At 43.0% G+C, this 23,538-nt stretch overlaps 1 protein-coding gene across 1 annotated transcript; it reads left to right on the forward strand.

Moving 5' to 3' along the window:
- LOC147221551 (protein yippee-like 1) lies at positions 1-23,534 on the forward strand. The gene is made up of 5 exons (XM_086169176.1): positions 1-531; positions 8,187-8,470; positions 18,561-18,604; positions 20,196-20,304; positions 21,585-23,534. The coding sequence occupies exons 2-5, from the start codon at positions 8,354-8,356 to the stop codon at positions 21,672-21,674; spliced, it is 360 nt and encodes a 119-aa protein (XP_086025302.1). The 5' UTR covers positions 1-531; positions 8,187-8,353; the 3' UTR covers positions 21,675-23,534.
- Positions 23,535-23,538: the final 4 nt, after the last annotated feature.

The raw sequence follows: 23,538 nt of genomic DNA on the forward strand, positions 1-23,538 counted from the left end.
TTTTTTGTTTTTTTTTGACATTTTATTTTGTAAAACGGAACTGGGTTTGTTTGTTTGTTTTTTGGTTGCTTTTTGGGGGGGCTGACTAATTAAATGTGCGCTGCGCATCGCCGTTCAAGCGGGATGTCAGTATAAATAAGGTCTGCGGTCGGAGCGGCTCGTATCCGGACCGCGGTGAAGAGTAAACACGCACACCGGAAGCTCCTGCACCACGCACATCGTCCGACCGCTGGATGGGACGTTATTTCCCGCATCGTTTCACGTCGTGGCGCAACGACGGATGTTTTTCGTGGACTCCGCTGACGGCGCAGGAGTCGAGCGGGTTCTCCTGATGCGTTCACGGAACCGCGAGGGCGCCTCTATGTTGTGATACCACCGGACGGACGGACGGACGGACGGACGGACGGACTCCCGCAGCTCCAGCGGATTATCTCCCTCCCTCCTCCCCCTCCTCTTCCCCACCCCTCCACGACCACCGGGATCCGCTTCGAGAGAGAGAGAGGAGGGGGGAAAAGGCGAAGTGTCCGTGGGGTGAGTGACCCGATGGAGGACGCACACTTGCAAAAAACGCACCCACATTTGGAAGTTGGTGTTCCGTGCGAAAAAAAAAACACCGCTTCCCGTTTTCGTCAATGTGTTTATGTAAAGGTTGATTTGATGCAACGCACGTTAAACTTTTTTTTTACATGCATTTTTCTGGAAAAAAAAATAAAGAATCTGACGTTCAAGGCCGAGCATCTCCGCGCAGCTGCCGGGTTGCGGACCCGCTGACCTGCGCGCTGCGGAAGTCCGTCTTTTTCTTTTTTCTTTTTTTTTTTTGCGTGTTTTTTTGAGGAGTGGGGAAAGGAGGAGGAGGAGGAGGGGGGTGCCACGTGAACGAGCGATAGAAACACAGTGAATGCACGGATTTCATAACCGCTCGCCCGCGCCCCTTTGCGGTGTGTGCGTGTGTTGTGTTTATGAGCCCGGGTAAATGAAGGTGGTCAGTGTTGCAGCGCGACGTGACGCGTTGCTTGTATGTGTGTTATTGTTGTTATTGTTTGTCTGACGGTGTCAACCGTGATGCGTTCAAGGCGCCACGACGGCACTCGTCTGTGCGTTTCAGACGCACGTCTCTGCGTGTCTTTCATGTGTCGATGCGGGAACTGACGCGCAAAACGTCAGAGCCGCAGAATATATATGTATGTATACATATGTATTTGCATTTATTTCTCATATTTCAGTCTTCTTAATGAAATCTAACGTATTTGTCCCACGTGGGTTGAATACTCGAGGAATATCGATCTGGTGCTAAAAATAGCTTGTAAACCTGCTGTCCTCGGTTGTTGTTGTTGTGTCGTCGTCCACCGCCCTCCCCCCAAGACCTGAAACCCGTTTTTTTTTTTTGTTAATTATTGCGAAAACTGTTATTTTTCCTCCTGGGTTTAAAACAATAACATCCCTTTATGATTTGACCGCTAAAAGTCATACAATTACTACTAATCGATCGGTCGATTATCAAACAAAGGTAAAAAAACACGACATGTTATGTTGGTGTGAGATTAAAAGTCAAAAAAATCCATTAATCGACTGAGACTTTTACAAAAATAACAACCAAGAGAAGAAATTCATATTCTCATCTTGTATTTATTTACACATCCGGGGATTTGCTGCGCTCCCCCTTCTTTTTTGGTGCGTTCAGGTGCAATTAGGAACTTTTCAAATCATTCAAATCCTTTTTGTTTAACCTAATACTCTGCTGTGTCATGTGAAAGAGACTGGGTTTAAATATCTAATGTTATTGTAATAAGTAGTGTGAGTATCTCAGGGGTATTATTATTGACATCAATATCGTCCATGTAACTAATGTAATTTTTTTTCCAGTGCATAAACAAAAGTAGACAATAATTGATCTGTGAAAAATTCCCAAAGTGTAACATCGTGATCACTTGGTTCTCAAAACAAATTATTCTTATTTCTAAAAAAATACAGTAATGAAGAATACATAATATATTGTATGGTGGATAGAAAATGATACACTCATAAAGGACTTCCAGCCTTCTTTTTATTTTAAGTTAAGCGATTTGGAGGCATTAAGTTAATCCCAAACTTGTTTTGTTCTCTCTTTTTAAGGTGACAGAATTTTTAAGCACAGCAAGGAAATAGGAAGCGGGAAAGGTTCAAACTTAAAGAGAGAAAGAAAATACCCAGACAATGTCTGAAAACAAATCAGGGCGAAAAGAAATCAGCTCAGTGAAGAATGAACGAATGGGGATGGAAATCAAAGACAATAAATGTGAATATTAGACGTTAAAATCAGAGATATTTTTTTATTATGACACCCTCCTTTTGTATGAGAAGTAAACAGAAGAATAAATACATAGGAGGCAACTCCCAACTCCCAATTTTGATCGATTACCATCTAGTATTCATGTCCATTTCAAGAAGATCAATGAGATGAAAAGACTGAAACAAAAACAAACCTCCATCTTTCCCACGAGAACCTGAAGGCACCTCGGCCTCCCATTGAGCCGCGCACCCGTCAATCATCGCGTTAAGCCCCGCCCCCTGCGATGACGTTTCCGTGCCAAAGTAAGCAGGCCAGTCCATTACGCACACAAAAGACACAACAAAAGCCCGTGTCGGGGGGAAAAATGAGATCCGTCGGCGGCGAACGGACGCACGGATAAGTTCCCGTCCCGTACGGACCAGAAGCCGGGACGACGACAATCATTGATTCAACTCCAAAAAAAACAACAACAGAAAAGACAACATCTCCGATCGTCCGCTGCCCGCCACCTCCGCCGAGCTGTTTGTTTATTTGTTTGTTTTTGTTTATCGTCCCCCCCCCTCCCTCACTCCCCCTCCTCGGTAACTCGTAACTTCCAGCCGCAGCGACGCTTCACCGTAGAAATAGAAAACCTAAAGCGGCAGAGAAGAGAGGAGGAGGAGGAGGAGGAGGAAGAAGAAGAAGAAGAAGGAGAAGAAGAAGGATTAATACCCGGTTCTGGTGTCGTGTTGGATTCAAATCAGGCTCGGAAACGCGAGACACGGGTCCACGCAGCCTGGTAAGGTCGCGCTCCAACAAAACACGCGTCAAACCGGGAAAAGCTCGCTTTCCCGGAGGTTATTGTTTTGTTTTGTTTTGTTTTGTTTTGCGTGCGTGTTTCACATTAAAAAAGCACGGCTCTGCGGCCGTGAAGGCAGCGCGGTTCGGTTACCGGACACGCACGGTGCTGGTGCCGCTTAGCCTTCATTGGTTTCGTGTTTTGTTTTGTTTGTCTCTCTTTCACTTCGAGTACGTCAGCTGTGCGTCCACCTGGCCGCCACGCACTGCTCTCTCGTTTCTTGCGGCCTCGCTCGACGCACGAAATCACGCAATTACCCCATCACACACACACACACACACACATACGCTAATGACCTGAAACAAAAGAAATAGGAAGGAACGAGTCTCGGATTTGTTAGTCCGAGATTATAAAGTATCGCGATATCACGCTGTTGGAAGAAAAAAAAAATCCCAGGTCTAAACCACGCGGGTCCAGAGGACCAAAACAAAGAAATTTGCACACTTCCTTATTTGGCCTTTTTTTTGTCAATGAAAAAACACGCGCATGTGCGTTGGCTAGTTGAATTGGGGGGGTTGACATGCTACTGACATGCTATTGTTTGAGTGACAACCCCACTTTTAAGGAAGAAAAACAAATACTAACACAAACACAAATTTAGCTTGTGTGGTGTGTGTGTGTGTGTGTGTGTGTGTGTGTGTGTGTGTGTGTGTGTGTGTTAATGGAGGCTCATTCATGGGTAACAGTTTTCACCCCTTTCCCATTGGGGTCATGCCTACACCAAAACAGGTCAGCTCTTATGTGTGCAACTGTGTGTGTGTGTGTTTGTGTATGTATGTGTGTGCGCGCACATGTCAGATCACAAGCCCGCTTCCTGTCGACTCGCGGGAACCCCCCCCCCCCCCTTTTTTTATTTTTTTTGTTTTCTCCGCCGTCTGACGGCTCCTGTTTCAGCGTCGCTGCTCCTTCCTGTTGCTTCACACCGTCCAGTCCGGCTGGAAACTTCCAGAGCTGCAGGCCTTTCATTGTCTGAAACCCCGGGGGGGGTTGGAGGGCGGCGCTGGTGGGGGTGTTTTGTTTTGTTGCACAAGGTGCATTATGTGCAGACAGTTGAAGAGGAAGTCAACACGCCTGATCTAGGCCGGGCAACAGGTAGTTTTCTCTTCCTCTCAGTATAAAAGCAGGGGAAAATTTCCCCACAATCATTAAGACGACATAAACAGACCTTTCCGTTGTTCCTCTGAACACAACGGAGGGGGGGGGGGGTTAAGTTGGGATAAATAAGACCTCGGCAGTACCACTTGTAGGCCAGCTTTGGGTGAATCAACAAATTAAACAATAAAAGTTAACAATAAAAGTCCCCCTCCCAGACTCTATTGTACCGCCCACTTTGCTTGACTGGCAGGTGAAACTTGAGAAGCCCGGGTTGTGTTGAAACCAATCAGTAATTCGAGATTCCCGTCGTCGGGCACTCGAAACAGCCGGTCAGTAAAAAGACGTCAAATATTCATGTTCATCGAATCCCCAATGCTGGTTGAATTAATCACTTTTGCGTATTTTCAACCGGCATTCCATCAGGCTCTGGTGTGTGCTTTTATTATCTGAAATTATTTTCTGAAATGCTTATAACGTGTGTGTGTGTTTGTGTGTTGGGGGTTATTGTGACTTACAAAACAGGGGTAAAATTAGATGTTAGATGTTTTTTTTTTTGTTGCTAGAAATGCTGCAGTTACAACACAGACACCATTGAGCAGTAGAGAGTCTTTATCCAGGAAGTACATGTCTCTAGTGGCCAAATTGTGGAACTGTAACTAAGGCGTTGCACGTTGTGCCCAATCTCCCAGCGCCACATCCTGTCACAGAAATATCAGTCTATTCGTATCTGATTTAAGAGTTTCCTCCCAGCGGCGTCTTTTTCGACGCAGATATTTAAAATCTTGTTTTTACGTCGCGCTAAGGGAGCCGAGAGGCAGCGGCACAGATTTGCGCCACGGATTTGGACAAAAACAAACTATCTGAGAATGAAAAATTAGCAGAGCAAAGAAAATAAGGTTTGAATGTGAATTTAAGTTGTTTTTAACTCCTAATATTTTGGTCATTTTCTGTCGTAACTGTTACTAATTACATTTTTTTGGCTTACTTATAGAGTTTCTTTTCCAAATAATCAATGACTGTTTTAGGCTCATTCACAATTTCCCGATGACTCTTTTTTTTTTTTTGGCCCAATTTCATTATTTTTCTTCTTTTCTGCTGATTTACAGGTGCTTTTGATTTTTTCTGAATTATTTCGCAGTCATTTATAGATTTTTCTTCCAGGCTCATTTTGGATATATTATTTTTCCTCAGGATTCGGAAAATAACTGAATAAAATCTCTTTTTTCTTTTTGATTGAAGAGCTGGATGGGAACGTTCAAATTTTTTCCTTTTTTTATAACAATAATCGAGGATAACATTCCTCGATAGCACATAACAGACTGTATCTTGAATGAATGTGTTTGTATGAAAGCAAAATGAAAATCACATTATAAATCAGTCAGTCATTTTCCCTGGATGCCTTTTTTTGGAGGGGTGTTGGGGCAGGAATGCAGTTCCAAACGGCTTCACTTTTGAAATGACAAGTAAAAATCCATAAACGCACGACTCAGAAAGCCAATCGAAGCGAACGAAAACAAACCGCCGCGACCTCTGTCACGCTCACTCGCACACACACACACACATACACACACACACATACACGCACATGCAGAGCGCGGGATGAAGAATCTCTTATTTTCTGGTTAAAGATGAGTAAACAAAAGGCAGCAGGAAGGGAGGTGGAGTCTCTCTTCACAAAATGTGGAGACGGGTATTTTGGTGCCCTGGGGTCGAGATGGCACCCAGGTGGTAGCCCCCCCCCCCCCCCCCCTCCCCCCGGTCCCCCTTCTGGTTCTTGGGTCGTGTTGTCGACCCCAGCGCCATATTTGACGCTGTGGAAAAGGCCGTGTCTGTCGCCGCCGCCGTCGCCGCCTCGGCTGCTATTCTTGTCTGACCTTGCGCGTGTGTGTGTGCGTGCGCGACACTCGGGACGTGGCCGGAGCCTCGTCTGGTGACGGGCCTCGGGATTTAATCTGCTTTGGATTCGTCGTCAGAGCTGCTGGGGAGGGGGGGGGGCGCGACAAAAAAAAAAAAAAAAAAAAAAAAAAAAAAAACAGATTTGTTGTTTGTAGATTACAAAATTAAATAAAAAAAAATAATTTGATTCAATCAAATAATTCCGCCTGATTCACTGAATTGAATAGAATTGGAATAAAACAAATATAGCAATAGTAGCAATATTAAAGATTCATCAGCAGAATAATTAAGGGTAATTTATAGAATTACGTTTCAGGTGAATCAAGTGCTTCCCCCTTTGTGACATCACTGCTTTCCCTGTACGTTACATCACAACTACCCCTCTCAGCTTAGATTCCCTGCGCAGCATTACAACTCTTATGACACTGCTTCCCCTTTCAGTGTATGCGTGGCTACCACGCACTATGGGTTTGCTCCCCCCATGTTATGTCACAACTTCCACCGCTGTTTTTCATATTGATAATTGGCACCTCTGTGTGACATTATGGCTACCCTTTTTGTGATCCTCCTTCTAAGAACCTGTCCTTGGCACACATGCACATCCTCTATGATGGTTAAACATCTCAGTTTCCCCTGTATGACCCCCCCACATCTGTGATATCACAACTTCCCCTCTGCGGCATCACAACCTCCCTTTGGTAGCTTCACAGCTTCCCCTTTCAAGCGCGCTCACATCACGGCGTCGCCGCTCACCGTGCTTCCCCTGTCATTGCAGCAGCTTTTCTCCGCTTCACAGGGGGAAGCGCCGACCTGAAAGTAACACACACACACACACACACACACACACACACCGTGGCCTGCTAGCCCTGACATGGGGACGTCCATGGGTCGCCCCCTCCCCAACCCCCCCTCCCAAACCCCCTTTATGAGGTATCCGACTCGTGGGGTGTGCAGGGGGAGGGCGTTTTAGCGCAGCAACTGACAAAGTGATACTGGATTGCGAAGTCTAGAGGAAGAACCGTCCCCTCTCTGGTTAAGGCGGACGGGAGGAACCGGAGGAAGGAACGGGCAGGAGAACATCATGGTATGGAGGCGGCTTGCCAGTTAGAGAAGAGCGGATCGGCTGGCGGGGTTTGAAAGCAGAGGACAGACGGCGGTCGGAGTTCTTTGGCGTCTCTTAGCGACAGTTGTCTTTCAAGTTGTTTGTCCTCTCGGTCCACCTCCTCCGCCGCACGTCTCACACTTGTGTAACGCGTTCATTGACGTTTTTTCCCCCTTTTGTGACATCACAAACTCGTTCGGAGGAAGTCCGCGCTCGTGCACGTCCCAAAAAGGAAACTACCGAATGAGTTGAACGTAAAAAACGAAGACTCGCTTCCGACTCTTTACATTAAGTAGGGTTTGAGTTTTGCGAGCAAAGTGTCACGTGACTTCAGGTAAACAGCCGGTTCGCTTCTGCTTTTCCTGTTGATAGCAGGCGAACCTGTATGCCGAAACAAAACGTCAAAAGTGTGTGTGTGTCTGTGTGTGTGTGCGTGTTAGCTGGTTCAATTACCATAATATATCAAGGGGGTCTTAAAACAGTGTCTTCAGTGAGCAAAACACCCAAAACAGATCAATAACAAGAAACACTGTGCCAAAATTCAATTATTATAATATAGATATATTTAACATTTTGTCACTTTTATTGTGTCTGTTAAATCTGTATTTTGTTTCCATGTATATATCTGTATGGTGTCAATTAAGGCACCTAAAACAAGTTAGTATCAATTATTCTATCCTAAATATAATCAGTTGTTCTATATACTGTCCTATAATCCGTGTTTTTCTGTTTTTAGAGGGTATGAACCCGCAACATGAAAGACTAACATGTTTTTTTTCATTTATTCATTTATTAAAACTTATTTGGTGTCATGTGACCCCTGTTTTTATAGTAGTTGCACGGAGGCTCCGCCCCCCCCCCACCACCACGTCGCCGTGCCCACTTTTCTGCTACGAATCCCACCGAGGTGCAGAACGTGACTCTCGCCCACCTCACGATTTTCTTTTTCCCCTCCCCTTCCTCGCCGTCCCCGCTCCCGCCTGCAGGTTTGATTTTCTCCTGTGGTGCCTGTGTGGAGCTGCCACACACCCACTCCACAACAACGACGGCTTTTGCCTGCATCTTCCAGTGTTTCTTCTGTCAGCAAGTTCAGCAGAGCTGCAACTCTTCCAGTGCCAGCCCGGACGCCAGCGAGGAGCCCCGCCCCACTGACATGGTGAAGATGACCAAGTCCAAGACCTTCCAGGCTTACCTGCCCACCTGCCACCGCACCTACAGCTGCATCCACTGCCGGGCGCACCTGGCCAACCACGACGAACTCATCTCAAAGGTACGTGAAACACCCAACGGGGACGACGGCGAGCTTTGTTTTGGGTTCCTCTCTTGCGGTTGCGTGGACTTTTCTCCCGTGCCCGATGGGGTCGTCGAACGCAAGTGTCCGCCGGTCGCGTTTTCTCCTCTGGACAGGAAACGTAAGAGTTGCGGTTGAAGTCTTTGGCGGTCGTTGGACGTCCCTCTCTGACATTTCGATCAAGGCATATTGTTTTCGTTGACCCGAAGATCGATATAACAATATAAAAGTATCAGCCGGGGCTCCGACAGAGGAGAAGAAATAACAACTCATGGAGTTTGGTCTGCTTGCTCGGAGTTTCAACCCTCCACTCTTATTTTCTGCAACGACAAGGGCGCCTTTGTTTTTGCTTTATTTTTGAACTCAGTTTGATCCAGATCGTTTTCAGCCTCTGGTTTTCTTTTATTTTTTGAATAAAAAAAAAAAAAACAAAGCCGGCCGTTATCAACAACCCTAGTTTTGTGGAAAATTTACCGATTTGTCCCGCGTAGTGCGCCGGATAGCAGCCTCCAGCTAGTTAGCTTAGCATAAGCCGCAGTAAATGAAATCCTGGATTTTGCCAAATGCGTCAAACTCACACACACATTCCAAGAGTTCCGATCACTCCTGCGTTCATGTTGGGACTGGTGCGTTTGTGGCGAAATAACCAGCTGGAACTACTTTCCAGATGAACTGCCGGGCCATGGTGATTTTCAGACAGACATTGGTGGGAGAGGGGGAAAAAAAAAAAACACTACCTCACCGCTCACCAGCTATAACTGGATGGCAACCACGCCGAACCGACGGGATCGCCGTGATTATTCTTACCGAACAGCAAATTCCTGCTTTGCCGCTTCCAGGAACAAGACAGCGAGCCGCTCCCTCTTAAAACAACTGTTTTCTGAATGGAGTTCTGCTTGGAAGATCAGAAGTTCAGACCTCGCGGTTTTTAAGTTCATTTTACACCATTTTAAAACGGGACATTCTAAAGAAAAATGAGAAATTCTAATTGCAACCCCTCCCTTCGCTCCCTCCAGACTACTTTATAAATCAAAAAATCCAACTTGGTCTCCTAAATCAGATCCGAGCTGACTCAGGGCGCAGGGGGCATGATGAATGTCGCTGCGTTTTTCTTGATATATTTATTTATTTTTGTAAAATTTGTGAATGATAAATGTGCGAGCAGGGTCGGGGATTGATCGCCGTCCCTCCGGTTATCACTTCGAGGCGAGCGGCGCCCAGTTCTGACAGCCATGTCATTTTAATTGATGCCCCGTGTCCCCGGCGCCTCCGCTACCTGTCCTTTATTTCCTCCGCCGACGGACGGGAGCCGCCGTTATTAATATTATCCCGGCCCGAGTCCGTCAGTCTTCCAGCGTCTCCGGCTATTTCTGTTACCGTTTTGTGTTGTTTTTATCTCGAAAAAGTTTTTTTTTTTTTTTTTTTTTTTATTCTTAAGTTTGGAAATATGAAAAAGCCCTGTCCTGGGTCGCTGAGTGTCGGTGAAAAATGGAGCCAATCTGGCGGCCGATCCGCCTGATTGCTCACATGTTCCCTCTGAGCTAAAGGGGAGCGAGAGGGCTCTTATCCATTTGGACCTTTATTTCCCTTTTTTTTTCCTTCGGTATTCGCTTTTACAAATTCCCGACCTGCTGGTCCGAGTGGTCAGAAAAGGCCGCCGGTTTGGATTTCACCGATGCAAGTCTGTCAAGGTCTGACTTGCGGTCGCTCCTTTCAGCAAAAGGGAATTAAAGCTGCGCGGGAAGTTGATGTTTAGAATATTGTCTCTTATCAATGAATGACTTTGACCAAAAATACGTAAAATAAATATGTTGGAGGTGGAGGACGCAGAGAATACGGCTAGTCGGGAGAGGTTGATTCACTGCAGAGAACAGCTGAAAGAATAAGAAAGACAGATTACTCGCTAGATCGCTTGAAAACTAACCGAGGGAGAAAAAAAAAATGAAAATCCGGCTGAAATTATCTAAAAAAAAAAAGTGTCAAGGGGATGAGAATTACGACAGCGCGAGAGGAAAACTCCTCCAGAAAACTCATTATCATCATTATTATTATCACCATTGGTCAAGCGTCTCTGTCCTGCTGTTTGAGAAACAGCTTATGATTTCTTTATGACACATTTATTACAAGTGTCATAACTGTCTGGCTCAGCTGTACGACGTCTAGCTCCAGTGCTGTGTGAAGACCAACTGTTTTTAATTTGCCGACAGATGTCACGGCCCCCCTCCTCCTCATTTATCCACCCCATTTATCTGATTTCTCTGGTTCGCATCACCGAAGCTCCAAAGTACCTGCATTTGGATTTTTTTATTTTTTTTATTTTTTATTGATCCAATGGGATTGATGAAGATTTGAAAAAAAAAACAAACAAAAAAAGAAAACTCTTCGTCACCCGAAATCGTGGACCGGTTACGCAAGATGATACACAAGGGGCCGTCGCCAGGAGCGCTATCGATTCCCCGGATCAGATTAGAGTCGGATGGATTTATCAGTCACATGATTTTTATCAGCCGATATCCGTGTTGGGCGGATCAATAGCTGTTCGTGAAATCTCTGCCGATCAGTAAGTTTTATCCGTCAATAATCTGTGTAAGTTCCCGCTGCAGGAACACTTCTTCTTACCTGAGAACACACCAATAACAATTTACGAAATACTTGTATTTAGACGCTTTTTCCCCTTTAAATTGCACCCTTTAACAAATCGATCCGGTCGTAAAAAGTGAACGCCGCGGCTCAACAGGGCGCGTATCGCCTTGGCGACCAAGCCGAATCAAACCGAATCTGTGTCAGGTTACACTCCGCGGCACAAATAATCCCAAATCCTGGAACGGGAGGGGGGGGGGGGGGCGTCCCGTTTACTGATGTCTTTCAGATAATCGTCCGACGATCACTTTTCAGGTCCAAAAAGGACCAAACAGGAGATCAGCCACTGAAAGACCTTCCATCGAAAACTGAAACGTAATCCGTTTCCTTTCAGCTCAAACACCAGGGGTGGATCTCTGGAGGTAATCCTCATCGGCGCTGTCCCATTTTTACAAAAAGGCGTATGTTTCTTTTTTTTTTTTTTTTTTACCCCCCCCCCCCCAGTTATCGTCGCACACTCGGGACGGCGATCGTCCGAATCCTCCCTCCCCGGCCCGGCGCTGCTGGTTGTGATTTGAACAACGTGTGCGAACCAGAGCCCGGGGATTATCTGATAATCTGCATGGAAATCACCAAAAAATGGTGAAAAATAGAGTTGGTAAGCTGCCGAGAGGAAAACGAAAGAATTCGCCTTCTGAATCGTCCGATTAAAAAAAAAATTAAAATCGCGAAAAATCACCGATAGGTCGAACAGATAATCGACCGCTCCTAGATGCGAGGGTTCGTTGGTTTTGCTTTATTTAGTCAATGTGACGTTGTTTTTTTTACTTACAAGTCGGCCCTGGGTTTCCTAGACAGCGGGAGAGGCTCCTCCAGGCGGGAATACTGGAGAACCAGTAGCACCGGCCCTCCGAGCTTCTGTGCGGGAATTTCCCCCTCCAGCAAAAAGTTTATCTTCACTTCAGGCGCTGCGACATTACCGTGAGAACCCGCCAGGCGGAAGTTTTTGTGACATCAGTCCCCCTTTTTTTTAACCACTTTTCTTATTTCTTTGCTCACCTCTGTCCTATATAACCCTTTAATAACCAATCAATCAATAAAATATATCAGGATGTTTTTTTTTACAACAGGCTGACTCCGATATTTGATTAAAATCTGTCCAAACATGGAAGAGGCTGCATTCAAAATAAAACAAAAGTCAAAATAATACAAATATGCATGTAAATAAAAGCTCCATTTTTTTTTCTGCAATTTCCTGTATGCGTCAAGAAATCCCCCCAAATAATAACAATAATGATAATAATAATAATAATAGTAATAATAATTATAGTAATAATAATAATAATAATAATGATAATAATAATAATAATAGTAGTAGTAATAATAATATTAAAAATCATAATAAAAATAATTGATAATAATAATGATGGATAATAATCAATAACATTCAATAATAATTGGTAATAATCGATAATAATTAAATAAGAATAATAAATAATAATTAATTATATTATAATACGGACTGAGCGCAGCAGTGAAGCAGGAGCGGTATAATTTCGGCCACGCCGGCTCTCGGCTGGTGACGAAGGACCTCCCGGCTGGGAGCAATCCAATTAACAGCTAATTGGCTTTGACGAAGGGATCTCGGCCAGACGTTCCATCTCCCGCCGCCAAAACACGTGACTCGGAGCTGACAGGCTGAGACGATCCCCCCACCTCAACTCCCTTTTTTTTTTCCAACCATGTTTGTTTGTTCAAGTTATTAGATAATAACGATAATGGAATAATTCATGATCCGGGCCACTTGATTCTTAGTTTTTAGATATTTTGACAGTTTCTCACAGATTTTTTTTAGGCAAATTTGGACAAATTGAGTGTAATGAATTTTAGATTTCTTTCATCGAGTAATCGGGTTTGGTGAATTATCAATTTTTATCACTGGAATACCACAAATTATTTTTTATTTCTTTTTTTAGTGAATTAAGATTCTGTGCTGAAATTCAAGTGATTTGTTTTTATTATTTTTTAATTTCAATAAGTTCTTGGTGAACGTAACATCATTTTTAATCATTGTTTTCTAGCAATTTATAGTTGGTATTTTATGTTTTGTTTTTTTTTTTACTCCATCATTTTTTTTCTTTAGAAATTTCTCTCATATCATGTAATATTTACACTTTCTTAATGTAATAATAGTATGATAATACAAACACCATGACGTGTGTGTATGTGTGTGTGTGTGTGTGTGTGTGTGTGTGTGTGTGCCCCCTCAGTGGAGGCAGCATCATCAAGCCTCGGCATCAAACCTTCCTAAGCAGATTATGTTACTTAGGCGAAGACGACACCGCGCTCCGCCGTTTTCCGCTCATGGTTGCCAGGGCACGCCACCCGCCGCGTGTCGGCCACTCAGCAATTTCAGCGTCCCAGAAAAAAAAAAAAAAAATTTGGAAAGAGTCACAGCTCGTTTTGTCCAGCACATCTCCATCCCAGCAGCTCTTCTCCAGCTTGAGCCGCTTTAAAAAAAAAAAATAGAAAAATAGTCACTGCCTCCCCCCTCCTTTCCACCTCCTTCAGGAGTGTATACGTGCGCGGCCTCTCCCAGGCTGACCGAGCAAAGATGCAGATGGAAAAGAGAGGATTAACCTGAGGAAATGGCTGGCACTGCCGCCTCCGACACACAGCTAAACCGGGGCGGTCGCTTTATTATCGCTGGCGAATTTAATGGCAGATGTATTTGCATAGCGTCTGATGACATCATCGCTCCTAGGCAGGAAGGCAAATGAAACAAGAATCCAAGTAAATCTATTTTTTTTTTATTTTGATGCAGGCAAGTGATCGTGCAAAAATGCTCACAGCGCCCCCTTTTGTTGTGGAGGCCATATAAATGCAAATTGTCAAAATTACAGAAAATGCAAAATTATTTGATATAGCTCAAGTGTGTGACATCTCACACACACACACACACACACACACACACACACACCTCTGGTGCCAGTGGTTGTGGTGAAGTGTTTTATTTTGAAAATCCACCCGGAGGCGCTTTTGTTTTTTGCGTCTGACTTCCTAGCTTGCGCCAGCCACTTTATGTCGTCGCCCCCTTTAGCTTTCCAGCTACATGCGATGTGAAAACCCACCACGTGATGCTATCATTTGTTTTTTGAAGACATTTGTTTATTATTAGCATTATTAGCGTTAGCAACACCTTCTACCCCCGCTGTTTGATAGCAGCATCTCGTCGCTGCTTTGCGGTGACAAAGGATCGATGTGTTTCCTCAAGGTGCGTTTTTCTAAGACAGGTGGATTTTTGTTTGACAATTTGCATTTTATATAGCCTCCACAACAAAAGGGGGCGCTGTAGGCATTTTTGCACGATCACTTGCCCGCACAAACTCTCTTCAAATACGTCAAAATACGCCGCAGTTTCCTCCATCAGCAAACTGTCAAAACGGTAGTTTGCGGTAGTTGTAGTATTTTTGTTATTGTGTACTACTCATACGGTCTGTTGCAAAAAATGAAGAAGCGTGAAGGCGTGGAAACAGGACGTGATCGGCAATGGTCGCCGCCGCCGCCTCAACGGTTCGGGGCTTCATGCTGGAATTGGATAGCGATTGTGTGCACTGAAGAAGAGGAGGAGGGCGAGCGCCTTGGCCTTCGTCCCACTCATCATGCTGATGGACCTCCTCCTCCCTCCCTCACCCCCATGAGCTGCTTCTAACGTGATTGGGCGCAGGGGCTAACGATCGAAGTGTGTGTTGGTGCAGGACGGTGTGCGCTTGCTGGACACACACATGATAAGAATACAAAATAAAATTCAAATCCTTTTTTAATTTTTTTTTTTTTTTTTTTTCAAATTTGAAATTCTAGTTTATTTTCAAATATAATTTCATCGGAAGTTCAGACTTAAAATAGTTTTTTTATGTTTTTGTATTGAGTGTTATTTTATTTAGTTTTAATATTTATATTTTTTGACCTCTTCCTATGTTGAAGAGGAAATAACAAAATGAACATGTTTTGGAGAGTTTTAGTCGTTAAAAATCTTTATTTTTTGAAAGGCTCCGTGTCACACAAAAAAAGCTAAAGAATTCTAATTCATACAATTTCATTGCAATTCCAGACTTATTGGTTTGGTTTTTTTTCCTATTCACTTTTTTTTGCTTAACTTATATATTTTTGTTGTTTTTTTTGTAGTTTTATATTCGAAGGTCAAACATCAAATAGGAAATTGGAAAGATTTTTAGACGGTTAAATTTTTGGGGGGGAATTTTATTTATGAAAGTCAAAAGAGGAATTTACAAAAAAAACCAAAAATTTGATTTCAGTTTCACATACAATTTCATCACAATTTCAGACTTAAAATTGATTCATTTTTGTTTATATTCACTTTTAGTTTATTTCTATTTTATCCGCTCTTTTTTTTTTTTTTTTTTATGAACTTGTTTGCAGGTTTTTAGGCGCTTGTATATTTTTCTTTTGACCAACTCAGCTCTCCTCCGTAGATTTTTACCTCTTGAATCCAAGCAGTGTTTCTATGTGGGTACCTGCGTGAAAAGCTGTAAACACACAAGGTTTAATCCTCGGAGCGAACCAAGACGGAGCCGTCGGGTTCCAGTTCATCTGCGACAGTTGGAGCCCGGAGGGTGGGGGTGGGCGACAGATGGTACGATCCAACCTCGGCGGGGTTTGTTTGCGGCCTCGCCTTAATCTTCACAACTTTGATTTATTGAGTCACAGATTTTTTCCTTTTGTTTTTTTAGCAAAAAAAAAAAAAAAAAAAGGGGAGGGGGCGAGCTAGGAGTCGCCTGCCTGCCAGACGTCTCTCAGGGCAGATTTGTATTTTGTGTTTTTGGCTGAAGGCGCAGATTTCTCGCCACGAGGTGTTCTCCCCCCGCCTCTTCCTCAACCCTGATTGGTCAAGAGGCTAGAAGGGATTTATGGATTTGCTTGTAGAATTCATTTCCTGGGAACAAGATTTTATTTTCTTAATAAAATTGCAGCAGATTTAAGGGAAACATGTTTGAAATTAATATAAATAAATGAAAAATACACATATTAATATAGGGATATGGCCATACTGACACCTCATGTTGCAAAGAGGCATTTTAGTCCAGTTTGTGTGTGTTTGTGTGTGAGTTTGAGTGTGTGTGTGTGTGTGTTTGTCACCACGTTAATTCATCTGCCGCTTCAAACCGTCTGAAACATCACAAGAATGCCGAGCTTTGTTGCTGGAAAGAAGCGATGGGAGGGAAATCCTCGGAAAGTTCCAGAACAACAGACTCGTCAGACGGGTCCTTTACCGTTTCCGTGCACGTGCGTGCGCGTTTGTGTGTGTGTATCTGCATCCGCGTATGCGTATTATATGCAAATCAAAAAAAGTTAGTCTTTTATGAGAATATCTGTAGAAGATAAAAAGGGTTGCCTGGTTTATTTTATCCTTGCGAGGACTTTACAGGGTTAAAGCACACACACGCACACTCACACACACACACACATACACACACACACTCAGTGTTTGCATCCCACTGGTTCCTTGCAGCCGAGGAGCTGCAAAGGAAAGTAAAAATAGACTGTGGGAAACCGATAAGGCCGGAGACCCAGCCGCCCGCCTTTCTCTCTCTCTCTGTTTTTTTTTTTTTTTTTTTTTCAAACCGTTGCCAGCGGTTACGTCGATGGCGGGCGCGAGGCTGCAGGGAGAAGCCGCAGAGCCACAGATATGACACCCAGGCTCTTGTCACATGGTGTAAACCCACCCCTCCCGTCCCGTCCCTAAACACCACGGAGAGGACTTGTTGTCGGCTCGGCGGGGATTGACCCAGTTCCCTCTAGCAGCTAAAGGTCACATGTCTTCCAGCTCTGGAGGCCGCCGATTTAACTTGAGCAAACAATGAGCGGCGGAGGGTTGGAAGGGGGGGGGGGGGGGGTATCCTCATTGGCGAGGTGACGGTGAGAGAGAGGGAATTAAAAAAAAAAAAAAAGGCAAAACTGTAACATGGAATTAGCCTAAAAACGGTCCAAAGCGGTTTCGGTGACACACTGGAGGACCGTCCCTCCGCTGCTGGGAGGAAGAGGAGGCAGCTGGCGCTCCTATTAGGTAGCATTAGCTCAGCGCTCTCGACCGCCGCCGCCGCCGCTAACGCGTCTGACCCGCTGGTTTTTCTTTTTGGGGGGAGCAAAGCGGGTCGGGGCGCGTCCGCCGGCCACTGCCTTTCAGGTGTTATTAATAAAGGTAACTTTATTGGTGCAGCAGCTGTTGACGGTCAGGTGCTGCTCTGGAGCCTCGCGTCTAAAAACAGTACGACACTCCGACCTAATATGTGATTATATATTTAATTAATCTATGAGGCCTTTCAAGTTTCACCTCACTATATTTCTCTATCCTGTTTTACAGTGTTTTGGGGAAATATTGATTATAAATATCATGTAAAATATTTTTTCTGATTTCATTTTTCTCAATTGTTACATTGCTATTGTTTGACTTTTGAATACAGACTTTTATTGTTTTTCATAGGGATTTCCTCTTGCTCTTGAACTTTAAAATGATATATTTTTATTCTGTTTTAATTTTAGGGTGAAAATATTGATAATAAATAAAATGAACAATATTTTTCCTTATTTCATAATTTTTGAATTCTCACATTGTTATTGTTTCAGTTTTGAAGGCAGTCTTTTATTGTTTTTCATAGGGATTTCCTCTGGCTCTTGAACTTAAAAAAAATGAATTCTTTTGGAATGATTTTCAGGTTATTCCTGTTGATTTAGATTTTTTGTTTTCTGTGGAATTTTGAATTCTAGGTAATTCTGTTTTCCGTTTAGTTTTAAATTCTTGCCAATTACCTCTCCCTGGTGTCTGATTATTATTATTATGCTAATTATCATTTTAATTATTGTTAATAAAAACAATAACAATAATGCCTGTAATATAAATAATGATAATAATAATACTGATAATTCATTATTATTATTATCATTATTTTGACTAAAAAATAATAATAATGATAATAATTATAATGATAATTCATTATTATTATTATCATTATTATTATTATGACTATTTATAATAATAGTCATAATAATAATAATAATAATAATAATGATAATAATTTTCTCTCACCCCCCACCATTTTAAGGGGGGGAGGATCCATAGTCTCCCCCTGCCTCAGAAGCGTCCTACAGCCCAAAACACAAACCAGACAAATCCTTCTAGTCTCTCATCCAGAAACTTTGGTGGGAGATGAAACGCAAACACACACATAAACACACACACACATACAGCACCCCCCCCCCAACTTTTTTATTTGCTTCTCACCACCAGTTTAAGTTGTTTCACTAGAGAAAATTAACGTAACTGGAGGCGCCGCAAGTTTTTCTAGCTGCATTTTTTGACTGTGTCCTGGCTCTGATTCATATTTCTCCCTCTCTCTTTCCCTCCATCCCTCCTTTCCATCCCTCTGTCACTATCTGTCTCTTCCCTCCCCTCCTCCCTCTGTCATTGCAGTCATTTCAAGGCAGTCAAGGACGAGCGTACCTCTTCAATTCAGTGTAAGTTGCACGTCATTTGTTCCTTGACTTTTAGCTCATTTATTTCAGATTATCTAATGATGGTTTGGGTTATTTACAGCTAATTTTAAGGTAATGATTCGGATTTTTTATTTTTACATTTTGCGAAGTTTTAGGCGTTTTATTGGTCCTTTTTGGTCATTTTGGTGACATTTGTCGCAGATTTTTAAGGTAAATTATTACATATTTTTAGGTTATGCATATTTTCGGGCCACTTTTCACAGAGGTTTAGAGAAGTATTACAGAAGTTAAGGTACTTTTCAGCTAATTTTAAAGTTCTTTTTTTCATTTATCGCTGATTTTCAAGGTAAAGTATCGATCGTTTTAGGTAATTTTAGATTTTTTTGTGTAATTTATTACAGATATTTTTTTGTAATTTGTTAATTTTTAAGATAATTTTTGCTATTTTAGAGGCATATCTCTTAAATCTTTAAGGTTATCCATTGCCAATCTTTAGATCATTTAATTGTAGAAGTTTTTAGTACTTTAGGTGTATTTTGATGTCATTTTTGAGACATTTATTGGCAATTTTCAAGGTAGTTCATTGTTTAATTTACATATTTTTCTTTTTGCATCACTTATATTGAGTTTTCAGCATATTTGACTGATAACCAGGTTTTTTCTTTTTTTTTTCTTTTTTTAACATTCGCACCAGCCCCCCGACAGCTTCTCCAGCTGCATGTTAATATTCACCCGTTTAAAGAAGTCTGACTTTTTATTTCACGCTTGGTTTGTTTCCCCGACAACTTTGCACCTTTCTGTCTTTAATGAACCATAGCAGGTTTTATTTTATTTTACTTTATTTATTTATTTTCGGTGCAGCTCTTTGTCCTGCTTGAGGCAGGAGACGCTCCCAGAATCACCTGTCAGAATTAACTGAACCGGAGCCTTTGGCTTTGGAGAGTCCAGGCGGATAAGCCCAGACGTGATCAGCGATAATTATCGAGAGTGAAAAGGAAGGAAAATAAAGAGCCGGGAATCTCAAATAGCGAGATTAAACATCGACAGACACAGAAAAGCCAAAACCAATCAGCTTGAGTCTCTGTAAAAATAAATAAATCAGAATAAAAGTGACCGACAAACATTAAAATCAGCCCCATGGCCGTTAAACCATTAAATCTTTCAAAATCAATACATTTATAAAAAGTCCAGAAAATATTAAAAAAAAATTGTAATGGGCCAAATATTGTAAATAAATCACTCAAAAATTAAATGTTAATTATTAAAAAAAAGAAGTCAAATATTTTTGAAAAGTCCATCTTGAGAATTGACTTATTATCCCTTTATCCCCTGAAGACAGTTTTGTTTAGTTAACCTAGTAACCTAGTAATCTCAGCAAATGTTGTATTTGTAGGAAAGCGGATGTTGATTTTTGTTTTTAAAGCATGAATAAAATGCACTGTTTATTAAGACACACTTAGGAGTCTGATGTTTATTATCATTGAATATATTCATCATTGAATCCTGACATCTGACTGGATCTCATTGTTTCACCATCAGGTCTTTCATTAATGTGACAGATGTCGATGCTTGTTGACCTCTGACCTCTGACCCCACCCCTTCCCTCCTGCAGGGTGAATGTCGGCTGCGGGCCAGCCGAGGAGCGGGTTCTCCTCACAGGTTTACACGCCGTGGCTGATATCTACTGTGAAAACTGTAAAACCACCCTGGGCTGGAAATACGTAAGTCCACCGGAATTCCACCGATGTTGGCGCACCGGGAAAGTAATAGAATAAAAATAAATGAAGCTATAAAATACTGAACAGTTGTTTAAAAATCGGCCTAAAAACTCCCAACTTTTAGCAAGTAACTTCATAAATATGCATATTTTTTGGGTTTTCTGCACTACATTTTTGTATCGTAGGAAAAGTGCTGTATAGGAAAAGTCTGATTTATTGATAAACCCCCCCACACACACACACACACACAAATTAGAAGTAAAATCCAGAAAAATATCAATGAATTATCTGAATAATTACACATTATATTTCTCATAAATATTAAAAAATCCAGCATATTAATTTAGGAGAAGAAAATATGGAAATTGGGATTAAAGTTTGGCATGAATGGGGTAAAAATCTGCTATGGAAGGGCGCCCCTGGTGGTGGGATCTGGTGATCCGCTGGCCGTTCACCATCCAGGAGGCGGGGAAGGTAATTACCGAGGCGAGGAGGCGGCGTTCCTCCGGGAGGCCGAGCTGATTAAACGCCTGGCCGCTCCAATGGAGACGTGAGGAAGCCGTCAGAAATGAGCAGGAAGGCGCCGAAACAAGCGGCGTCGTACCAGCGGCCGCGATCCGCCGACGCGTCTGAATCCACGCTGAATCCTCGCGAAAAGAATCAAGGGCCCAGATATCTGCCGCCGGGGGTTCCCTGTACCGTGCTCCTCTTTGCCGCAAACCCCTTAAAAATCAAGGCTGGAGCCTCGATTGACAGAAAATGAAAGGTGGCCATTTTTACCTGCTTTTTATGGCCGCTCACACTAAAGCAGTAATAGCTGGACACATTAAAAAATAGGCTTTTTTTTTGTAGCTTTTTTTTTTTTTTCAAAATAATTCTAGTATTTTTTAATTATTATCTAGTATTTATTTAATTATTCATTATTTATTTAGTTTTTGGTCATTTTAAGCACATCACTTTGAATAAGAATAATAACTACTTTATTTATCCCGAAGGAAATTGTTGTGCCAGAGTTTCAAGTAAAACATAACAATAATAAATAGTAGTAGGAAGGAGGGAGAATAAGAAATACAAATAAGACCATAAAGTGTCAAAGTCAAGGCTATAAAGTGTTTTAAGATATTAAAAAGAACAAAGATTTGATTTGAAATGCTAACCGCAGCTCTAGTTATTTATTGATATATTTGCGTTTTTTTTTTTTCCGGTTATTTTAAATAATTTCGTTTCTCTGAGCCGGTAGTGACTTTTAACGTGTGTGTGTGTGTGTTTGTGTGTGTGTGCAGGAGCACGCATTCGAGAGCAGTCAGAAGTACAAGGAGGGGAAGTTCATCATCGAGCTGGCTCACATGATAAAAGACAATGGCTGGGAGTGACGCGCCGCTGCCACCGCCGCCGCTTTTTCTGACCTTGGAATGCTCTTTATTTGAACTGCGTGGAGCGACGATCATCAACGCCACCCTCTCCCAGGCCTTTGACCCCCGACCCCAACCCACTCCGAGAACCCCCACCCCCTTCCCCGCTCCCTGCCCGAGCCGACCGCCCACTCGCTCGTCGCGAAAACCGTAACTGACCACACGGCGAAGAGGAAGAGGAGGACGTCACGCCCGTCGGCATCGGAGCCTGCGGAGTATCGACCCCCCCGCCCCGGCCCCGGCCCCGGCCCCCCTCCTCGCCCCCTTCACCAAACCACGCTTAGAAATTGATTGTGGCAACACGGCGACCACTCAAACGGAGATCATGAGAAAACCGCTTGTTTATTTTTATTCTTTTTCTAACCTCCCCGTTGATTTTCTACACCCAACCCCCCCCCCTCCCCGGGAGCGAGACGGACGATGACTTTTATTTTGTAGTTTAACCCCCGGGTAAGTTTTTGTTGTTGTTGTTGTTGTTGTTTTGGTTTTCTTGGCGGGGGGGGGTTGACGGCAGATGGATGTTACTGGTTAGCATTATTATATCCCCTCCCTGACTTTGTATTTTTATTTTTACGGGCTTGTTGTTCCTGTATGTATCTGCCTGTAGCTCAGCATGCTTTTATTTTGCTAATGTTTGCAAACGAGCGAATCAGGGACGGGCGGTGGGACGGAGGTTATCATGGTGACAAAGAAGTATATGTAGCATATTTCTTTCTTTCTTTTTTTCGTTTTACTAAGCGACAAATGACGGGATGGCAGTAGTGTGGGATTTTATACATTTTTCCCCCCGCTTTAATTTTCTTAATTTCTTGATTCCTCCTCCAGTAGCCCCCCCCCCCCCCCCCCCCCCCAACTTCCTACCCCCCCACCTGGTACTGTTCAGCACACACAAAGCATCTGGTATTGAATGGATTAAATACACATATATATAAGTATATAAATATATAGATATAAATATATGAAGTATATGTAGTGTTTTGGCTAAAAATGCGATTTGTGGCTGGTCCCTTTTTGCAGCATTTGTCCCGAGTCAGAGGGGAGGAAATTAAAAAAAAAAGAAGATATATAAATAAAAAATGACAGGAAAGCACGGGGATGGTTTCTAAACCCGGTGACATCATCAAACATGGCCGACTGTACTGTCCCATAGTCTAGACTATATAAGACACATTCTATAACTACATATCCATAAATACTATGAGTATATCCGTAGCAGGTAGATACTGGAACATGGATTCTATAAATATTTATATATATATTGGCTATCATGCACATGTGTATATATGCATTTGAGGTCCGGTGTGCGTGCATACGCATGGCGTGCGGCACACTTGAACGACGAGGCTCCGTTTTTGCACCTTCTCGGCGGAGGCTTCCGGTGAACTCCACAGCTTAGAGGTCTCTTGATTTTATTTTATTTTTTTGTAAAAAAAAAAAAATGGCCTTCGCACCGATGAACGACTAGTTAGACCCCCAACTCGCCCGCACCCGCAACTGCTTGATTTTTCTTTCTTTCTGTTTTTCCCCGAAGAAAAAGAAGGCGCGTCGTTTCCGGGTTCCTCGCCTTGAAATAGCCTCCCCGCTCCTGTAGGTCTTTTGCACTTTACTCTGATCCGTCTCTACCTGAGCGCTGGTCGTGCCACTTTCGCCACCAGTATTTTTTATTTTTTTTTAACATTTTTTTTTTCCCCTCTAAGCTGTTTGGATCATTGCCCCAACCCCCAAACCCTTCCCCCCTTTTCTTTTCAAACGTGTTGTGCAGCGCATGACTTTCCAAATCTTCACATGAACCGATGTGCCCCCCCCACCCCCACCCACCCTCCAG

The sequence above is a fragment of the Fistularia commersonii genome, chromosome 22, assembly GCF_037954325.1.
Source record: "Fistularia commersonii isolate RoL2024-O1a breed Wild chromosome 22, RoL_Fcom_v1.0, whole genome shotgun sequence".
NCBI classification, from domain to species: Eukaryota; Metazoa; Chordata; class Actinopteri; order Syngnathiformes; family Fistulariidae; genus Fistularia; species Fistularia commersonii.

Excerpts from the sequence above, each read along its gene's own strand:
- LOC147221551 (XM_086169176.1), top strand. The coding sequence starts at position 8,354 with ATGGTGAAGATGACCAAGTCCAAGACCTTCCAGGCTTACCTGCCCACC. Across the intron at positions 18,605-20,195 it reads GCGTACCTCTTCAATTCAGT|GGTGAATGTCGGCTGCGGGC; the intron begins GTAAGTTGCACG and ends TCCCTCCTGCAG. Across the intron at positions 20,305-21,584 it reads CCACCCTGGGCTGGAAATAC|GAGCACGCATTCGAGAGCAG; the intron begins GTAAGTCCACCG and ends GTGTGTGTGCAG.